Source organism: Artemia sp. Qi Xiang Cuo, chromosome 5 (genome assembly GCF_049724085.1).
Source record: "Artemia sp. Qi Xiang Cuo chromosome 5, ASM4972408v1, whole genome shotgun sequence".
Taxonomy (NCBI): Eukaryota; Metazoa; Arthropoda; class Branchiopoda; order Anostraca; family Artemiidae; genus Artemia; species Artemia sp. Qi Xiang Cuo.
In genome coordinates, this window is record NC_142798.1 from 2,199,983 (window position 1) to 2,216,426 (window position 16,444).

At 35.6% G+C, this 16,444-nt stretch overlaps 1 protein-coding gene across 1 annotated transcript in view; it reads left to right on the forward strand.

Moving 5' to 3' along the window:
- The window catches only part of LOC148951712 (uncharacterized), a 142,043-nt gene that overhangs the window by 6,806 nt on the left and 118,793 nt on the right, over window positions 1-16,444 (forward strand). Inside the window, exons 3-4 of the mRNA XM_089088651.1 lie at window positions 6,989-7,075; window positions 15,401-15,646. Coding sequence (XP_088944777.1) covers window positions 6,989-7,075; window positions 15,401-15,646 — 333 coding nt within the window. The remainder of the gene's footprint in view (window positions 1-6,988; window positions 7,076-15,400; window positions 15,647-16,444) is intronic.

The following is a 16,444-nucleotide window of genomic DNA, read 5'->3' on the forward strand; positions in this document are numbered from 1 at the left end:
ATTCGTAGCTGTTATTCTTCATGGGAGCCGACAATTATTTCCGGCAAATTGTATTCAGTGGGAGATGTATCTAAGTTTCATTTTCAATTAGCATCAACGTATATTCTTAAGTTAATTATCCCAGGGGAGGGAACCCTGAAAAAAGGTGATTCATGGTTCGCGAAAAATTTTACTTCATTTCCAGTACCCTTATCGTTTTCACAGGCCTTTGCATTTTCGGCCTTAGATTATTTGAAATTATGCCAAGGGGCAATTTATTTTTTTATTGATATGTGGGGTTGTTTCCACAGAGAGAAATTAAGAGGCTAGTGCAGCCAATTTTTCACGATGGCTGGCATCATCATATGTGCCAGAAACTGATTCTCTCCTCCTCTCAAATGTAAATTCGTGAGAGCGAGAAAATGTTTGTTTTTGATTGTGCTACGCTCAATTATTGTCTACGAATCTTGGGGACTTCAACTTTCAAAACCTATTGCGGAGGCTATACGATTTAGACCATGGTAGTCCTACATTAGAAACTTGTCAAGGACGACCATTCCGGTGACAAGCGATGGAAGAAGTAACAAAGACACTGGTGGAAGAGAGAAGGGAAATGGATTTTGTGAAGTTGAAGCTTTGGGCTTATTTCCGTAATGTTTGACCAAGGTAATAGGTGGGCGGTCATTTATCTTGCGGGGGGAGGTGTTGGGGTTCCACCCCTGTTTTTTTTCCTTTCAGATAAATGACCTGTTTTCGTTTTCTTAATTACATATGTTTATAGTATAATTTCAAAAGACCGGTTAAATTCTCGTTGCTAAGTTAGAGGTGTCGCAATAAGTAAGCTTGAAGTAAGTTCTATTTTTGGTACTTCCTGGTTTGGGAGTCATTGAAAGATAAATCTAAGAGGTAGAATTGGGTTTGAATGGGGATGTAGCTGATTGGCTGGGCCAAGCGGAGGTCCATCCCTACGAACAGTGCTGTAAAGATTATTATTATTTTTTAGTGCGCGCTTAGACCCCGTTCGGGGATAAACATTTATATGAAATTATTGTGACCCTTTTGGAAAAATACAAGTAAGGTATTTTCTACAAACTGGGTACTAGTTTCCGTAATCCAGGCAGGGTAGGAATAGAGCTATGAGATGCCGACAGTATCATATTGACAGAGAGGTTTGTTACCTCCAAGAAGAGAGTTAAGAGATTTTCTAGTCGTAATCCAAGGAGGGTACATTTGGCTTTAGAAAGTGGCCATTTGACCACTCGATCGCGTTATTATACCCTGGGACAGGGTATACTGTAAATAGGGTAGTACCAAACCCGATATTTACGGAACCGTTGGGGTAAGAGCGGGAATCCAACTAACATTTGGGCCGACAAGGGGTTCTCCCCTTCGAGTAAGTGGCATAGCAACCTTTTTGCGCCATTTTTGCATCAATAAGTGGTGACACCCGTACTTACACCCCAATAGTCCCCATTCATTAGATTCCTCTATCATCGTCTGCAGAGTACAGATAAGGTTGGCACAGGATCGTTGGCCAGAATCCACGTTTTCTTCACGCAAATGGTGTTTAAGGCAGTTTTTAATCTTCCTAGTATTATGGTCGAGAAAAGCTTCCCTGGGATTGAGATAAGATTGATGCCTCTGTAGTTGCCGTATTCCTTTGCATCTCCTTTCCTGAAGAGTTTGACTATAGTTTCTATTCACCATTCTTTGAGAAAGGTTTCAGTCTGCCACAGGAGTGAGAAGAAGGATAGCCAGATAGCCAAGGTTCGTCTCAGGCTGGACTTGCTCATTTCCGTTGAAATGCTGTCTGTACTGGGAGCCTTCTCATTTTTTAGTTTTGTAGCTGCTGAGTATCTGCATTTTTTAGTATCTCGTCGGCTCTCGGCTTGTCGTCACTGATGCCCAGATTAAAGATAAGTTGGTCTGGTATAGCAGGCAGAACTACAGGTGCACTTTGGCTTGCCTAGCCTTTTATTCATATATTGCCGTCTGTCAATCCGGGCCCTTTTCTTTACTTTTTTTTTATAATTGCGATTCGCTGTAAGTTCCTAGGTCTTTGTGGATATCCACTGCTGCTTAACCGGTTTTCCAAATCCGAGGGTTTCTTCGGCTGTATCCACGTAGTTTCTGTGAATCGTCTGCTAGGCTTCCTCGACGTCTTCTGGGAGGTCGTCAAGGGCTTTGAATTTATTGGACAGTTTAATACCAGTCGTAGATCGGACTTCCTTGTCACTTAGCTTGTCTGTGTCAAAACTTCTGAGTATGTGCTTCTTCTGTTTCCTATTATATAACTTTAGTTTCAACTCCAGTTTGGTGACTACTAGTTCGTGGTTTGAACCCACGTCGGCACTTCTGAAACTTCGAACGTCTTTTAAGCTCGTTCGCCATCTCTGATGGATCAGGAAAAGGTTGATTTGATTTTTGGGGGTTTTATCCGGGAATGTCCAAGCGTATTTACGGTTGTTTTTATGTTGAAAGAGCGTACCACCGATCAGTAGATCGTTCCCCGTACTAAAGCTGACAAGACGAACACCGTTTTTGTTTATACTGTCCAAGTCTGTGATGTCCTATCACTTCAGTACAGCAGAATCTATCTTGGCCAACTATTGAATTAAGGCTTCCTGCAACACAGGTGACGTCGTGGAGGGGGTAGAATCGATCACTGATTGAAATTTAATGGCGTCTTTAATGGCGTCGTCTGCATCATTTATTGGTGCATATCACACGATCAACGACAATATGGTGCGATTAGAAGCAGCTATTGTATATAAAGTTCTTTCAATGACTGGTTTCCATGAGCACAGGGCGTCTTTACGTTTTGGACCTAATATTGCTGCAGCTCAGGCAAAGTCACTCCTATTTTATGTTGTATAGAACCTTAAACGTCATATGGTCAACACTGATTTTCTTCTCGCCACAGCCTTTCCATCTTACTTCCAAGACGTCGATTACGTCAAGTTCAATCTTGAATAGTTGAAGAGAATAGTTGAATATATGTGGGATGTTGAACTAACCAAAACATAATATTTGCATACTAATACTACTTCTACTGCTAGTACTACTATTACTACTTCTACTACTGTTACTACTACTACTACTGCTACTAAAACTAAACATTAAAATAAAAGTTTCGGGGAATATAGGGATTAAGTTTAACTGATCAAAACAGGCTTTTTCAGGTTTGGGACTAGCTAAAGAGGATCGAACGAATATCTTCGGGCGGAGTTAACACAGGAAAACTGGTTAACATTTGCAATTAAGTGCATAAATTGGTTCAATGACATAGGCTAGGAGGAGGGGGAGGAAATGCTCTGTGCAGAAAAAGAGTTTTGGAAGGAGACTAGTAACCTTCAGTACCCCAAAGTTGATTGAAAATCTTTTGGCACATATTGGCTGTTGGCCAAATCAGTAACAGATGAGAGACAGAATAAACATATACCCGTGCAAGTGTTTTAGGCTGCTTGAAGTGCCAAGGACAGTGAAATGACCTAATTGTTCTAATTTGTTAAGCGAAAACTTATAGGCTGCAACCATATTTACCCTTAAAAATAGTAAAAATTGGCAACTGAATTTTTAATGCAAAATACCTTTCTCTAGAGCTATGGAGTTTTTGGTAGTAGACCTAGCGGGTACAAAGTGAAAAAAAAACATAGGTAAAAAATCCGTAAAAATAAGCTTAAAACATATGGAACCAAAACAACCCAGGAGGACGTAGCTTTTCTTTGACAGTGTAGTTGTTCTGTGGAAATCAGCACTTAAGCTTTGAATTTGTATAGACATTTTTGGAACATCTTAATTGTTTGGGGGGGGGGGGTTTAAAGTTTACTGTTGAATTGGAAGAGAATGGGAAACTTCCTTTTCTTGATGTTCTTCTTTAGAAAAATCAAAATAGTCTTGATCTTAAAATTTACAGAAAACCGACAAATAACAATAGATTTTTGTCTTATAGTTCCGGTCACGCTCTCCAAGTAAAAATTGGTTTGATCATTTCTATAACTGATGGGATCTTTAGTATTTGCTCTCCAAAATTTGTTGAGGAGGAGTTGTTTTTTCTATGGAAAATACTAATAAGCAACATGTATCCATAATGGTTAATTAACCAGACTTTTTCAAAAAGAAGAAAAAGGTTTCTAGAGATTTCTAAGGAAGTCTTGGAGACAACTTGGGAGAAGGACGTTTTTTGTTCCTTACCATATGTACCCGGGTTAAGTGAAAAACTTAAGAGAATTTTAAAAAGCAATGGTCTAAGGGTAGCTTTAAAAAATAATTATACTTTGGGTAGTTTTCCAAATTCTGGAAAGGATCTAACTTCATTGGGGCAACAAAGTGGGGTTTATCAGATCCCACGTACTTGCGGAAGCTAATGTATGTGATTAACTGGACAAAATTGGAAAATGAGATTGATGTAGGCCAAGGACGACTTTGTTTTAGACTCAAAGAAAGGTTCTTAGTCTGCAGAATTTACTTCAGCCTTTTTGGAATTTATTCACAATTCTAAATGACAGTTTATTTTTTTCGAGAATTTTTTATTGATTTCTAGGGATCGGGGTTTAAAGCAAAATTTTTGTGAAACTCTTGAAATAAAAAAATCTTATTCAAGAACATTGCTTTGAATCGGGTTACAGGTTAAAATGGGCTGAACTCTATCTGTGATAATTTATTAAAATCTGACATAGTAAAGTTCAATTCACCAAATGTAGTTGACCTTTGTCCAAATTTTATATCATTGAACGCTAATGAACCGAATCCAAGAAGGTCAAAGAGGCTAGCTTCCGCCTTTGCTTTGAAAAGAATTAGAGATTTAAACAATATGTAGTTTTATTTGTTTTAGTATTTAAACTTTTGTTTAAAATTGTTTTAGTTAAGTTTTACTACTGATGACGGTCACTGTATATGTGACCGAAATATCTGGTATTTTTTGTGAAATTTATTATACACTGTCTATTAAAAAGGATTTTATCCCTATTTTGAACTTTTATTTTATCGTTATAGACAAAAAGCATTTTAAAATTTTAACTGATTAGTTTTGCTTTATTTATGTTGACAGTTCAATGTGGCAACAGTGACAATGATGTGGCATTGCCCTAAATATTTCATAATTATGAAAGAAACCAATGGGAAATCTTAGAAAACAGTGTTTTCAGGAATTAGTAGACCTGAGATGCGTCCAGGGGAAAAAATGTTTTACTTTGATGTCCTTGGTATTTTCACTGTAAAAAAATTCTTTCACTAACAAGGCGTTTTTTTTCTAATATAACAAATATACAAATATACTTAACAAAAACATATATATTTTTGAAATAAAAAATGTATTTAAGATTTTCGCTGTATTTAAGATGTTAAATTGACGATGTGATCCCAGAAAACTAGAGACCCCCTACTGAATATTGCATCCCTTGAGCCAACATTAAAAATAATGTAGTATTCAAAGATCTGAGAAAGTTATAGACTTCAAATTCCGCTTTATTAATCGATATCCATGTGTTTTTGCTTTGGTTGGCCTAATACACCTTATGCTATCTACTGAAAACTTCAATAAATACTTATAAATAAAATTCGTCTACCTGAAAATTAAAGTATTATAAGATAATATTGTATAAGTGGTTGCGCAACAATGTTGCGTAACTGAATATCTTTTGAGGATGTTCTGCTTCTATATTTGTTATGTATTTGGCTACTGCTAAAATTTTTGATTTATTTTATTACTCTGATGCAAAAATCTAGGATCATTGGTTTCAAAACAGCTTTCGTAGCCTTCGATAAAAAATTGCAAACTAAACGGACCTGTCACTTACAATTTCAGTCCCAGTGAAATTGTAAATGAAAATCAATTATGCAGTCTTTTAGTAGGATGCAAGTAACCATAAAGATATATTCTGAACTGAAAATTCATATTAGTACTATACATTTTTGTTTTTATAGTTATAGCCTTTTCCCATTCCAGAATTCTAGCCTCTTCTGGGCCTCAGAAAAATTCCTAGCTTAGCAAAGCTTTGATGTAGGTAACGATTAATATAATTATTAAACAAGCAAAAAGCCAAGATCAATGATTTACTCTCTATGGTTGATCTATTTCAATTCAGAATTCTGTATTTTTCTCCTAGATTTTGACATTCGTCCAAGAAGCACCTCTTTAGGAATGTTGCTGTTTGCATTTGGTAAGGTGAAAAAAAAAAAATTAAGAATAAAGTGAAAAAAAAGAAGAAGAATAAAGTGAAAAAAAAAATTGGTTAGTCTAGTCCAAACTTACTTTTATCCCGAATTACTAGTGCAAACGATGATTTACAATAGACTTCCCTAGTTCATATTAGAGAAGTAATTAAATATTAAGACTATAAGAATTACAACCATTTATTTCAAAACAGCTTTAGATTTTGAATAAAAATCTCAAACTGAATGCCACTGTCTTTTAATCCCAGTCTTAAAGCATTTTATTAAAGGTACTCGTAAAAAGCAGTACAAAAGAATTGTCAAACCACTAGTTTCGCGTAATACTAACATTAATTAGTTCTTTTTCCTTTGTTAACTACCGAGTTGGGAGGAGGAGATATAAGGTGTCTGTGCTTTGGACTAGCAAGAATAAATGACCTGAAACGCATTATCAGCAGAAAGTGGTGTTCTCTGTGGCTGTAAAGACTCAAGAGTAGATTTGTTATCAGCAAATTTCTCTCCAAGGATGGTTCTAACTGCTCTTTTCTGGACTCCTTCTTCTGCATCTCTTTGCTATCGTTCAAAAACAGTCAATTGCATGTATTCTACACAAAGGTACCATTATTTTTTTGGGCCATCATTGGTTTTTAAATAGCCAGTCGTGCATATGCCGCCTGTAGTATATCTAAACCATTTTTGGCTTTTTGATGCAATTTTACTTAGATTTAATATCTAGTAATTTAGTGTTTTTTAGTATGGTGTGCTAAATGCACTTGTAGTGTTAATAAATAATTAAAACATCTTTAGCCTTTTCAACTCAATATTCCTTTTTAACTTACTCTACCTTTCTTTTCAGCCTAAAAAACCAGCGTCCTCCCTCAGAAATAGCTTACGACCCATTTTACCAAAGGGGCGTTGTCCAATGGTTGAAACTATTATTCAGGTATGTTTAAAATTGTGTATATTCGTGAATATATAATTATGATACATTTTATGAAATAAGATTAATACGTTAGTGTGTGTTATTAAGATACTAGCCAAAGAGTCGGTTAGATGACAGGCATATGTTTACACAAAAGTGAGTATCTGAGAAAAATACCCACTCCCAACTCGAAGCTCCCATTTTTTTTATTGTAAGTTTCTCACTTTTTCATCATTTGGAATAAAGTACGTTCTATTTTCAGTTTAAACCTGTCAGATTGTTCAGAATAAGAATATGAAATTTATTTGTTAATCATCTTCATCCTAGCATCCAGATTAGATGAATATAATTGTCTCACCTCTAGCCTCTAGCTCGAATAATGCTCATTTCATAGTTGGTTTCTGTTTATCTATTAAGTCAGGTTTTTCAGTTCAGTTGTCTAATGCGTTGATAATTAGTCCTAATGACTGTAATTCAGTTGAACTGGAATTAAACAGAATATTAATATTTCGAGAGACAATTATGAGCGAAATACAGAGGAGAAATTTCTGTTGTCACGTGTTGTTCTATCGTTGTAGTTTGGCAACATAAACTGATTGATCATATCCATGCTTCGAATAGTTTGAATTACAAATATTAGAAGTCATATATTGAAAAATCCGTTATTCTAGGTGTGGCTGGACAATTTTTGCATTATGGCCACTCAATGCCTTAAAAATAATTTTTTTGAATCTCAAAGTCAGCTGACTGTCTCAAAGACAAAGGGCTCATTAGCAAATTTTCCAAGCACTACCGGGAACTTCCAAAGATGCCCAATTACTGTAATGAAACTTTTATGAATTTTGGTAAAATCTGGTAGGGGATCTTGCATGAGTGAACGGATAAGCAAACGAGACGCTAGTTTAAAATAAATTAAAACATAATCTTTTACTAACTGTTAAGCAAAGAGCTGTCTATTCAATGCATCTACAGCATAAGTAATACGTCCCCTGTGTCGGCAAGGCCTTCAACCAAAGCGCGTAGCACCACAGGCAACTCCCAAAGCCGTCAAATGATATTTTCTTTGAACAGTCTTTTTAGCGTTTACCTAGCAGGTATGCTAGAATATTTCTAGGGACTGCCCTTTTCTAAACTATAATAAGAACGTCCTACTCTGTTTAATCGAAAAAAGAAAACTCACACTTTCTAATTATGTAAGTTTCATTAAATCTGTACATCCCTATCCCCGACACAAAGCGGGATAGTTTTAGGGGTTTTTCTAAGATTTGCGAGAAAGTTGGTATCGGCTTTGAGTCTTCCGTCGTTTATTCAGATCTCTTATCCGAATTTATGGCCAATCCGCCCAATGGCCAATCGCAAGTTATGGCCAATCCGCCCAATCAATTCTAAATAGTTTGGCCATACAATCTCCTAAACTTTATTATGGACGAGATAGGGCGATTCTTTAAGATATCATATCGTCTTAAGGCTAAATATGGCAGAAGAGGCCAGTATACTGGGGATGACTGCAGTTTTGGGCCCAGTCTCATCTGAATATCAAGTTTTTTATAATTGTCACTATAATTTCTTATGTATTTACACGTGGTTTACCCACTTTTGCATTTTTTTTTTTAGTTTTTCTTATTTATCAAACAGTTCGTAGTAACAAACTGTAAGTAAGTAGCGAGCCGGCTCAATAGTAACCGAAACTCTAAAAAACGGAATTTTGATACCAGTAAATACATCAAAAGAATCGCATTTTTATGCTGATTTCAAATATATAAGTTTGATCAAGTTTTGTCTTACCCATCAAAAGTTACGTGCCTGAGAAAATTTGTAATTATTGAAAAAAGGGAAAACACCCCTTAAAAGTCATAGAATCTTAATGAAAATCACACCATCAGATATAGCGTATCAGAGAACCCTACTGTAGAGATTTCAAGCTCCAATCTGCAAAAATATGGTTTTGCAGATATCGCTCTTTACGCTAAAGTTTTTTAAAACTTTAAATACAGCTTTTTATTGTTCTAATTGAACAACCCTTATGTTTCAGGAGTCGTTCTTATAGAATTGGGACACAATTCAAACTTTAGCATAAAGAGCGAGGCGCTGAGGAGGGGCAACCCCTCTCATATACGTAATATTTTCCGTTCGTTTTAAGTTTTAAGATTGTTTAATAATTAATTTTGTTTTCACCGTACTTGAATGTTCCAGTTCTAAAAGTCGTTCTTAGAGGCGTTCTTAAAGAATTGGGACAAATTTCAAACTTTAGTGTGAAGAGTTTGAATCGTAAAGAGTCTGTTCGTTTTAAATTTTAATGTTGCTCCTTACCTTCAGTTGAAATTTTTATTTTTTCATTTAAGTTCTGGTCGTTTTTTAAATGATGCCAGGAAACCTGGCCCCACATCTACGGAGAAATACCCTCCCCAAGGAAATATCCTCTAGAAGATACAATCCCAGTGGAAATTTACCCAGGATATTTACCCTTAATTACTCCACGCGTAAAATTGCGGAAAAAAGAAAGCAAGACATAAAAAATTCTTGCAAATTCCCCCAGTATATAATTTCCCCTGACAACTCACCCCCTGGAACCCCCCCCCCTCCATGGAAAATTCCCCTGTGGAAAAACAGAAGAAAATTTGCCCCCCCCCCCACTCGAAAATGCATGAATACCTCCCAGTAACAAATACCATGCGTAAACAAGAGGCAAGTTTTATAACTTTAAAACCTTTCCCCAGGGGCTGTGTGTTTGGGGGGAGGGGTCATGTTATATCCAAAGGCATAGTTGTTGGGATTTCAACTATGATGAACAAAATGGCTATCTCAAAATATTGATCGGAGTATTTTGGGAAAAAGGGGGGCGGGGTCCTAGTTTCCCTCCAATCTTTTTGTTTGCTTAAAAAGGGCACTATAAGTTTTAATTTCCGTTCAAATGAGCCTTCTCACGATATTCTAGGACCGCTGGATCGATACGATCACCCCTGAAAAAAAAACAAAAAAAAACACACATCCGTGATCTCTCTTCTGGCAAAAAATACAAAATTCCACATTTTTGCAGATAGGAGCTTGAAACCCTGTATTGCAGGGTTTTCTGATACGCCGAAGCTGATGGTGTGATTTGAATTTAGATTCTATCACTTTTCAGGAGTAGGCCTATTTCCCCCTTTTTTGAAAATCATGCATATTTTTTCAGGCTCGTAGCCGTTAATGGGTATTACAAAACTTAATGACACTTGTATATTTAAAATCAGCATAATAAGCCGATCATTTTTATATATCTATTGGCAAAATTTCATTTTTTAGAGTTTCGGTTACTATTGAGCCTAGTCACTCCTTACTTACAGTTCGTTACGACGGACTGTTGGATTTATGAAATGTTTTATTTGATCTGAGGGATAATCCCTGGTTTTATCATTAAAAAAAAATGCCCTTAAAAACTGTCATAAGTTGTAAAAGATTACAATTCTCTATTGTTCCAGTGGAAATTATTTTACATGGAGTAAATTGTATTTTGTGGACGTTTTGGCGCTTCATTCGTAATTAAATATACTTAGGTGTGGTCACCTTCATATTAAATAAAATTATTGGTCGAAATGACAAATAATCAGGGCGGAAAATTCAGTTTAACTATTGATATTGGTACTGCTGGAACAACTCATTGCAGCACTAATTGCCTAAGGACGATGTAACTTCGCACCCTTTTCCTCCACCCAAGTCTTTCGAAACTTAACTCTTTATCAACTCTTGTGAAGTTCCCATTCTCCTTAAATTCTGTTGCATGACCTCTTCTCGCCCTATTTGGGGCCAACCTGATTTTCTTTTCGCCTCTGTTGGATGGCCAAAAAGCACAATCTTTGGCAACGTATGATCTGTAAAACGTGGCCTAGTCATCCTAATCTTTCCATCATTATAGCCCTAGAAAGTGGAACAGAGCCCAGTTTTGCGTAGAGCTGATTGTTCCATTTAAGGTTAGATGAACGAATACCTAAAACCACCCTTTGACAATTCCTCTTTAAAACGTTTTTAAAACAAGGTTTTTAAATGAATAAAACCATGAGTGTGGATTATCAAAAACTACACGATCTTATAACTTATACCTTATATCTTATAAGAAAACTAAGAAAAACGCTGTCATTTGGCTCTATTGCTCAACAGCTGTCAGAAAAGAGTAAGAACATAGGTCACGATGTTGCAATAATTTGAAATTTTTGCCTTAAAACGCAGTGTTATTTTAGCCATAGTTGGAACAGAAATGGAGGGATTTCCGCATGGATTTCCGCAATGTGTAAACGAACCATTAGTTTGCTGATTTATCTTCCTAACCTTCAAAACTTTTTTTCAACTATGAAATAAACACCCTGCGCCTTGGCTATTTTATCTTTTACATCTTCGCTGCATCCTCTATCTTCGCTAATAAAACCGAAGTAGATAAGTGAATCTGCGCAATTCATTTTGTCGATACGTAACGTCATCTATTTACCCGCGTTTATTCCTACCCTAAGTAACTTGGTCTCCTTAAGGTTAATTCTTAGAACTATTCCTACACACTGAACTCTCAAAACATCCCAAAATTAAATTCATTCTGCTTTCATTTCTGTCTAGAATACTCAAACAATCCGCGTAATTAAACTCTAAGATAATTTCATCTTCCCATTCCATCCCTGAATGAGTCGTGGTCTCTGGCTCAGGATCGCTCGACATGGAGGTCAACCATTGCTGTCCTACACGCCACTAGGCGACGGGGGATTCAAGTCTAAGTAAGTCATTTAACACTATGCTCTACTACAGCGTTTGCCGCGTTCCTTAAGACATAGTTTGCGGTCATTATTTTAACTGCTAAAATTGACTCTGACATATATTAATTTTATTTATGACTCATTTTAATTTATTGACCTTGAAGCAGTATATGCTGCTTTAATATTTTTGTACTGCTATTTGTTTTTTGTTTTTGATCCTTGTTTTTTGGCCTCTTTTTTAGTCATTACATGCACATGTTAGCTCCAGTTATTGTAGGGAATAAATATATTCTATTCTATTCTGTAGTTCGTCAAAATTATCCATATAAACGGGAATAGGACACAACCTTGCTTAACTTCTAATTTCACACAGAACCAGCTACTAACCTCTCTTCTCATCTCAGCCGCAACGATACTAATCACTTTACTATGCTCATCTGGTATACCACACAAGGATAGGACACTCACTATAGATTTTTCATCAGCTGATTCAGATGCCTGTTCATAATCTGTAAGATTGACACTTTCCAATATTTATCTAAGAATGAGCATTTGGTCGATGTATCCTCTCTTCCTCTTAAACCACATGGCTTTTCCTCAAAATTTGATCTATGGGATCTTTTAGTTTAATAAGTATCATCATGTTAAGTAATTTGCTTCTTAAAAAAGTCTCTGGGACCTCCAGTTGAATACAGGCTTTGTGTAAGCCTGGGCCCATCTTAGTCACTACACGGTTTTCAGCACAAGGCGATGCACTCTTATCAACAAAAGTCCTTTGCAAGCTATACTGATCCTATCACCTCCGAATTTTATATTCATGCCTGCAAAATTAATAATACGGTAGGGAGACTACCCAAAATGAATAACATTTTTAGGTCATTTAGACCACCAAAACAAACAAGGCCCAGAAGAATTAAACGATAGGCAAAATCCAGTACAACGCTGTGTCGATCACTAGGCTATAACCCCGACTACTCTATGAGGCAATGTAAACAGGGTTTCCGTTCTGAGAATAGGAACGAAGGAAGGAATTTATGACTGACTGAATCACCCTAAACCATCTCACAACACCGGAACAGCTCTAGAAATCATGCACAATCTACCTCGTCAAGGTATTTGCCAGGGTATTCATTTAGGAATGTAGACTTATATGGGCTCAGTTGTACTATAGTTCATTAGGAGGTGAGGATTTAGGGGTAATACATGTGTATATTATTTTTGGAGACAAAATAGACTGGGAAAGTACCCGTAAGGTTGCTATAATTCGTATCAGGCTCAGAGGTAGGAGGCGACATCGGTATTGGAATGGGAAAAATGATTTATATTGTTCTATAGCTCATCGTTTGTCTTTTTATACCCTTTAGAATATATAAAGTTGCAGAATAACAGAAGAAATATCTTGGATAAAAAAGGTGGGCTTGATCATGTGGGCTTCTGAACGACCCATGTAAAAATGAGTAACCATAATTTCGGCTATTGCGGCATGAGAATCTTCGGTATAAGGTACCAACCATACTGTTTGCTATTTGTGTTTCTAAGACTAGAAAGATATTTCTATTATTCACTAGAAATTGAGAGCGAAAACAACTTATTTTCGAGTCGATTGTTCCTGACATAATTGTTTCTCATAGACTTAATTATGCATATGTTTCTGATTGTCCAAAACGTTTCAGTAGCAACAAATAAGCCGAATAATTACTCTGTATTCATTTAACCAAAAAATTGCAGCCATAGGCAATACTCGTAACTTGAGTAAACTAACAATTTTATTTTTCTGTTAGGTTCACATAGGAGTGTCTCTTTCACAACTGTTGGTTAGAAAACAATCTAACCATCATTTTACATGGCTGTTGCTGTTGTTAAGTAAAAACAAAGCAACAAAAGCTGCTTAATTTGCCAACTAAATTCCCTTGACAAGCGAATTTCGCCACCATGTGAACCTAGAATTAGACGCTCTAGACTTATTAAGTATCAACAACTTTTCACTCTGCGTAATATACACGTCTTACTGGTGATCCCTTATTTATTTTTATTGTGTTTGACGTTCAACTCCAGTCTCTTCGAGTTTTGCAAAATAACGAAATTCGAATCCTGAATTGTGATTTTGTACCTCAGATTAAACAGTTTTCGAACGAATTCAAATAATGACTGTGTTTTTATTTGACAATGTTAGATATCTTCGTCTTGATTTCAGCAATAATGTAGTGTTATATCTTGTCAATTAGTTGGTTTCTGGACAGGCTGATGATGGATGCCAATAGCCTCCTCATCAGTTTCTGAATTTTATTTTTATGCCCGATGACCCTAAATGCTGGTACAAAATTGCAAGAGATTTTCAAAGTAATTTAGACTTTATTTCTACTAGAAAGACTTTAGCACAACTGTTGTTGTTATGTATGTTATTCTATTTTATGTTATAAAATATGTTATTTTCTAGGCTTTGTTCCTAGTTTCCTATTCTGTGTTATTCTATCTATTCTATGTTTTGTATTATTTGCTCTTGACGTCTTTAACTTATATTCGCTGAGCTATGAGTGAGTTATGCTTGCTGAGTTTTGTGATATTTTCTGAGTTATTTTTTTCTTTGGATGTGTTTATGTATCTCGGCTTTTCAAGATGTTCAGTTACCATTTTCGAGTAGGGTTGTGTTTGTTGAATAACTCTCAGCGTCTTCTCTCACTCAATTTATGTTTGGTTGGTTTTATATAATATTTGCCTTTTTTGTCTTTATAGACTTGTCGTTCAGCGTTAGTTAACTCGGGGTATTATTTAACCGAATTTTAAAAAGGCAGGGCTTGCTGTCCACCCAGAAAATAAAGCACATTGTAAATTGTTTCTGAAAATACATCACAAACATTAACCAGTAGATTTTAAGCACACTTTTTAACAAAAAGTATAGGACAACAACCTCTATTTCTCTGTTTGATCGTACTAGGAGCTCAAGACTGTTGAATCGGCGAGATTGATTTTTTTCTCATTGCCTTGCATTTCTCTATATTTGGGAGTCACTCCTAAGGAATGTGGTTTCGGAGGTAGATAGAAATGACTTTCTTTGCACTGGTAAAAAGAAACAATTTTCTAGGTATTTGTTATTTTTTCCACTTTTTGTTAGTAGGCTGTCGAATTTCTCTCCAGTGACAATTAATTTGTTGTAAGGGATTCCATGTTTTTTTTATTAGGTGCAATTCGGAGGGGGGGGTGGTGAAGGCAGTGGGTATTTGCCTCATCCTCCCGTTGATTTTTGCTCTTGCCTTATATCTTGGTTTATTTATTTTTTGGTATAGAAAAACATTTTTTTTTGTATTTTCATTGAAAAATACATTTTGTTGGTTTCACACCAACAATAATCGGAATGTGGAAAAATAATCGGAAAAAAAACATTAAACCTTAAATTATGAAAAAAAGCATTCCCCCCCGCAATATTTCCGTGAATTGGGGCCACCGTGTGTTCCGTTAAATAGATTATGGTCGGTTGTAGGGATATTCTGAGATAGTTACTCTTATTGACTGTTCGCTTTGCAATGTTTCGACTTTTAAATAAAAGTTCCTCTTTAAAAAAGGAAAAAAATGTACTTCAGGAAATCCTGTCCATTAGTGCCCGTACAAATTTTCGTTTTTTTTCTAATTTCAGGATACTAAAACTGCTTCTTGTCACCTAATTGGAATTCATTCAAGCTCATCAGATCGGCACGATCGAATAATTAGTGTTGGACACAACCTAATAAATCTTAGCAACCAAAGTATAGATGATTGCGGAGATGTGAGCCCCCTACTTTTGGAGATAAATGGAAGTGTACCTGAAGTTTTTGATTGTGGAAGTTCGGCCTCGGACTCTCGTAGCCAAGAATCAAAATCAAATGAGTCTAATAAAATTAAGGTACTTCTCTCGAAATGTGATTTATTAAGGTTGTCACAACCCCATACCCTTAGATTCGATCTTTGTTATGATTAATTTAAAAAAAAAACTTTTTCCGCAAAATAAGTTTTTCAAAGAAAAGTAAAGAAATCCATTTAACAAACAATGAGCAAAAATTAAATCAAATAATCTACCAAGCGTGAAACTACCATAAATCAGCATCGATAAATAAATGTAACCCAAAACGAACAGAATTACAATAAATAACTGAGTCAAACTCAAAACGAGCAGAAATTAACATAAGTTGCGCGCAAAACCCCTATGCCTTCCCAAGGCCAGAACAAAATTTGCATTTTACTGAAAAAATCTAAAAGTTTTTACTTTTGTAACTTTAATAAATCAAATAATATTAACATTTTATTGATAATTATCATTATATGTATATTAAACTGACAATGCAAATTCATTTGTATTTTTTCAGTAAAGTGCAAAATCTTGGGAAGGCATAGGGGTTTTGCGCCCAACTTATGATAATTTCTGCTCGTTTTGAGTTTGACTCGGTTATTTATTGTAATTTCTGTTCGTTTTGGGGTTTCATTTATTTATCAATGCTGATTTGAGGTAGTTTCACGCTTGGTAGATTATTTGATTTTATTTTTGCTCATTTTTGGTTTAATGGAGTTCTTTACTTTTCTTTGAAAAACTTTTTTTGTGGAATTTTTTTTTTAATTAATTTCTGTTCTTTTTATGTTGACATAGTCTTTTCAGGTAAAATGAAAACAATTCTTAAAGTATTATCGTTTTTTAAGACTTTATAGT